General features: G+C 41.4%; 1 protein-coding gene across 1 annotated transcript in view; it reads right to left on the bottom strand.

Moving 5' to 3' along the window:
• Positions 1–5,775, bottom strand: part of PDCD2L (programmed cell death 2 like) — a gene marked incomplete at its 5' end in the record, with an annotated part of 13,209 nt that extends 7,434 nt beyond the window's left edge. Inside the window, 4 exons of the mRNA XM_019505276.1 lie at positions 949–1,097; positions 3,070–3,183; positions 5,098–5,495; positions 5,716–5,775. Coding sequence (XP_019360821.1) covers positions 949–1,097; positions 3,070–3,183; positions 5,098–5,495; positions 5,716–5,775 — 721 coding nt within the window. The remainder of the gene's footprint in view (positions 1–948; positions 1,098–3,069; positions 3,184–5,097; positions 5,496–5,715) is intronic.
• Position 5,776: the final 1 nt, after the last annotated feature.

Genomic DNA, 5,776 nt, shown 5'->3' with positions numbered 1-5,776 from the left:
GGTGTGAGCTGGGGCCAGGGCCGTGCTAGGCTCTTTTTGCCACATTGTACAGGGGGGTGGGGGTGTGCGCAGCACTGGGCCACACTGTGTTTATCAGCCAAATTAAAAATCGGCCACATCAAGCTGATTTCCAATATAATCAATTTTCTTTTTATTGGCACTTCTACCAAAAACCACAATTCTAATTTGAGCTATTTTTACATGTAATAATATACAAATGGTTTTGGTTTTCCCACATTGATTCAAATAAGTGGCTGATTCTATTAATGAGCGATGCTATAAAGTGGAATCCACTGTATTTGTTAATTCTCAAGTCCTCGCTTTAGGAGGAACGTTACAAATTAATTGTTCAAGGATATAGGGAGTTCTTGATTCCTCTCACTGTTATAAAGGATCTAAGGAACATATAAAGCCTTGATCAGAGACTCCTAGTAAATCAGTTTCACTAATCACACTGAAAGCAAGTCAGTACGTTAAATGACTGAAATAGTTTAAAGGATGAACAGCTGAATTAGGGTAGCTCTTTTCTTACTATATCTCAAACACTGGAGGGTGGGGAGAAAGAGCAAGTTATCAGAAAGTCAATTTCAATTATTGTTGGCTGGCCACTTACAGCAGGTTTTATATTAAAAAAAAAGTGATTAAAATATCATTGCTCATATATTTTACATGAAGTAATCCATTGGGGACCATCCTTTTTGGCAGGCATGCCATATGTTAGTCCTGCACCTTCCTGGAGTGCCATTCCAATCCCTTCCTTCTGCCGAAGCTACTGCTCTGCTTTCTGCTCCCTGCTCAATCTGCTGTGCCCTATTCACAGAGGCTGCCTGTGCCACGCATGCTGCAGATTGGCCATCCCTGAAGTAACTTATGTTCTAATGTCTCGTTTGATGCAGTTATAGCACAGTGCTTCATATTCAATTAAAAACCAGTAATAAAAATTAGCACCTGCATCACTTTCAAGCATGCTGACCAGTGCTGGCATAAGCTGGAACTCAAAGACTCTGTTACTTCCACAGTTACTACAGGCTGGAACCCCTCTGCTGATGTCGAATGGAGGGCATGTTATAAATAAAGGCTCACCGCCCCAGGAGTATCTAGGGGTATGGAGAAAGATGTCACACATTTCTTGTTATTGCTCAGTGGAAGACCCACAGTAATGCAGCAGTACTTGGTATTCACCAAAAGTCATGAGCCTGCTTCAAGTAAAAAAAAAAAAAAAAGAAAAGAAAAAAAGGTTAAAGTAGGAAAAGGACTTGGAAGGTTACCACAAGACCTGGAAGCTGTTATTGATGCAGCCTCCCAACATTCAAATGGAGACAAAAACCGTAGACTGATTACTGCATGGCATGTAGTACCCTCAACTCCATATCCCTGCTACCCTTTAATATAAATGTAAGGGAAAGGGGAGATGGGGGGGAAGACACACTTGCAAGTCTAAGTTCAGCAGTCTTGGAGCAGCAGCATGGTGCTTTCTATCACAGCACTGTAAGCTTTTGGAACAAGGTAGCGCACCTCCAGAGAAACCAAACCCAAAGTTCAAGGCAGCTTCTAGTCAACAAAAGGTGGGGTTCTGTGCTGTGCCTGGAAGGAAAGTACAGAACTCACAGCCCAGAAGTCATGGAAACAAAGGCGTAGCCTCCCCTTTTTGAGCTCTCCAGCGACTGGAATAGGGTGGCTACCTCAGCATTACAGCTGGCTCACAGCGATATTTTGAAAGCATGAAAATGTCAAAGTCTGTTTTACACTGAGAAGTGACAGATACTATTTAGGCAAAAGAAACATGTATCTTTGTGTTCCAGACTCAGTGGATGGATTTCCTATGCAATTGCTCTAGGATACCCAACACTGTTTATGTAGGTACTACGTCTTTAAAGCTTTGCCTTCTCTTGGAAATTGCATCAACTGTTTCTCCTTGAGTCAGGAGACCTAGCAAGCAGACATTTTAACTAAAGAATCAGCTGATTTGCAAGATTCACTGTGGAACAAACACACACATGTGGATGGTAACTGTCAGAATCCAATATGGATGAGTAACATCTGGCAATCTAATACATAAGCTGTTAAGGATATGCCATCTCTGTAATGTTTTTGTCCTAAGGATGAAATACTGTGCTTTACTGTAAGTTTGCTGATCACTGTCCTGAAAGAAAACAGCTCTGAGGTGCTGAATTAATGAACTCGAATGTGGTTTATACTACAAGGTTTTAGTGGCACAGCTAACATTAGTTATGGGTGTGAAATGATCATTCCTTCTAGACAACCTAACTTTGGACATCCCAAGATAGAGGATGGCTTTTACCAGTAGAGCTGCTATAGTTTGGGTAGATGCTATGAGCAAAAAAACCCAACACCTTTCTACACATCTCCACTACAAGCTTTGCTGGCAAAGCTAAAACAGAAGACCTATACTGCAGACAAGCTGCAGATCTGCAAGGACTATATCACAGTGAATTTCAAGTGGTCTGCAGCCCTAAAACAGATTGTCCTGTTGAAAAAGGTAACACCTACAGGCCCAAAACCTAAGGTGATGCTGCTGAGGAAGCCAGAGGGGGTTAATGGCAAGGTTACCCCAGAGCTGTGATAATAACAGTCTATCAGCAGCAGGACTGGCTAAGACCTCCACACCATTGTGCTCTATTTTTCCACCCTCATTGGTGTCCCCTGGTAAACTGGCTATTGCTAGGGTTTCCTTCTTTAAGGGACCTTTGAAAAGACAATTTGCATGAGCTGTCTTCTTTGCATCTCATCCTGAAGAAACCCTCCCTTGACCAAAATCCAAGGCCCTTAGAGTCTTCTTTACTCCTCCAGCCACTTTTACCTGATGTAAAATAAGCAGATCACAGGATAGTCTCACTGACTGCACACTTGTTATGTGCATCTCCACCTACACTTAAACACATACCATGCTTAGCTTAAGAAATGTTAGAACATTTTTAATTAAAATTAAAATAATCTAAAAACAACACCCTCATTTCAGGAGCGTCAAGTTAGAAATCAATCAATAAATAAATTTATTCTCTGACAACTGACCACCACTTCCTATCACCAACACATCAGTCAACATACCTCAGAATTTGTTCAGGACAGGCAGAAATTCTTTTCATAAATTTGTGGAACACGTGGTCCCTACTTCGGAGTTTGCTCTTCTCATATTTCTCATGATCACCTTCACCTGCAAAACTAGAAAAATAAGGGCAGGGGGAAGTTTTCCTATTAAATCTACAGCAGCATGCATACTCAAAAATAAAAACAGTTACGGAACCACCACCTCTTGAACTTTTTTTTTCATATTAACATGAATTAAAACGACGCTTGTATCTAAAAATTAGCCTTACTAGGCAACATAGCTTATTAGTTCACTCCTTATTCTCACCCTCAATGATCTTCACTCAAATATCTATATCCAATTTTTCTGTATTATAATACAAGAAATGAAATCCACTATGCATTTGCTTAAACCTAGATTCCTCAGAACCTTTCCTGTACAGGCATACTTCGTTTTATTGCGCTTCGCTTTATTGCGCTTCGCAGATATTGCGTTTTTTACAAATTGAAGGTTTGTGGCAACCTTCATTGTTGTCTTATTTTAAGAAATTGCCACAGCCACCCCAACCTTCAGCAACCACCACCCTGATCAGTCAGCAGCCATCAACATTGAGGCAAGACCCTCCACCAGCAAAAAGATTATGACTCGCTGAAGGCTCAGATGATGGTTAGCATTTTTTAGCAATAAAAGTATTTTTTAATTAAGGTATGTACATTGTTTTTTTAGACATAATGCTATTGCACACTTAACAGACTACAGTATAGTGTAAACATAACTTTTATATGCACTGGGAAACCAAAAGATTTGTGTGACTCGCTTTATTGCGATATTTGCTTTATTGCGGTGGTCTGGAACCGAACCCGCAATATCTCCGAGGTATGCCTGTATTTTGGTGCTGTCTTTATTTATACCCAGGAAAAAAAATCGTAAACTGCCCCAAAAATACACTTTCAGAAACTGAACAAAACATGAAAGGTACTTCAAAAAGCAGTGCTCTATATGCAACTCCTGCAAGTGAATGGTATTCTGCTACTACTTACTGGAGAAACCAACCGTACATATATTCACATCTCTTAGAATAAAGAATGTAAATTAGATGTAAATGCTCAATGTACGTGTCATGCAACTGTACTAATGTTAACCAGCCCGCAGCAGACCTTAAGTCCAAAAGCTGTTTTTCACACTACTTCCTTGTCAAAATCTGGATGGGTCCATCACAGTCAAAACAGAGGAATGGAAAATAAATCTCTCTATATAACCTAGGGAACTACATATACATTAGACCTATAAACCCAGGAACTACAGGTACACCAGACGCGCAATACAACTATTACATGAAATTAACAACATTCTAGGAATATGTTTTCCTAGCTTCAAAAAGCCGCTGATACTGTATCCTAATGAGCTTCTTTTGAAGCATACAACTTTGTGGGAGGCACAAGGGTATGACAGAGTGGTAATGGATTTAATGGATACTGGACTAGAAAATCCAGGAATTATTTCCTAGTGTGCCAGTCCACTATTTTATTTATTTTTTTACCAGAGATGTCAAAGGCTACAAACATTAATTTTAAGTATAAACATATTTGAAAATGACAAGCTACTCTAGGAAACCCAGCACTCAAGATTGATCACAAATAAGAACTATAGTTTTAAAAAGGGAAAGAATACATTGTGTCAAGAGTCACACTCCAGACTTACCTCTATCCACTGAATAATGAGTTACTTTTGAAGTGTTTCTATTAAGGTTTAAACTATTTAGGTGTGATTTCAAAGGGTCTTTGGCTGAAACTGCAGATGCTGAGTCTGCACAATAAACTGCCCTCATCTCTATATCTCAAGATTCTACTTTTGGGCCGCATCTACATGATGCTAATTTTGAAAGGTGCTTGTACCTTCAATTTGCACCAATTTCAAAGATAAAATAAAGGATGCTCAGTCCATCTCAAACTCAATTCAATTGTCATTTAGCTAACTAATAAATGCCAACTAATAGCAGCCCATTTAATTCCTTCATTTTACAGCAAGTACTAGAAACCGATTCCCACCTTTCTGACATCAACTCTTCCAAATTAATACCCTCTCTCTGTTGATATTCCTTTAGAAGCCTGTGTGCATGATCCGTATCAACGTAACCAGTGTAGTCTTCCTCATCCACAACACTGATGTAGTAGGGCTTGAACACAGGGACAGAGCTAGACATTACTCTCTCTTCTCCAGCTGGAAGATGAATACATATGGGATCGGGTACATCCACAGCTTCAGCCAAGCTAAGCCCCTGTAACTGGGCTGCACACTCTGCTTCTTTGGGCAAGCAAGAGTTGCTCGCTTCATTTACACCCAGCAAGCGAGAGGGGTTCAGTTCAGGGGGTTCAAATTCATCGCGTGCTCCCCAGTCATCTGCTTGGTCACACCAGTCCCGCGCAGCCAGCTTCTCTTGTTGTTCCTATGAATAAAGGAGAGACAGGCTTCAAGAGACATACGCACGCCTTTATGAACATGTGCAAAAAAGCACTGCTCACCTGGGTGTTGTTTTTATGCCACAGCGTTGGGGGGAACGACACTTCTGGCACAACCTAAGCAGCTCAGCCCCCATCCTGCCCCAGCCCCGGATCGCGGCACGCGTCTCCCCGTGCAACGGACACCTCCGGCCGGCGCACACCCACCTGCGGGGCTGGGCAGGCGCGGGGCGCGCACTGGGAGCGCAAGGCCCTCCAGCCGGCGGCG

This window comes from Gavialis gangeticus, unplaced genomic scaffold, assembly GCF_001723915.1.
Source record: "Gavialis gangeticus isolate Ggan-Ray unplaced genomic scaffold, GavGan_comp1, whole genome shotgun sequence".
Taxonomy (NCBI): Eukaryota; Metazoa; Chordata; order Crocodylia; family Gavialidae; genus Gavialis; species Gavialis gangeticus.
This window is presented reverse-complemented; position numbering and strand designations above follow the sequence as displayed.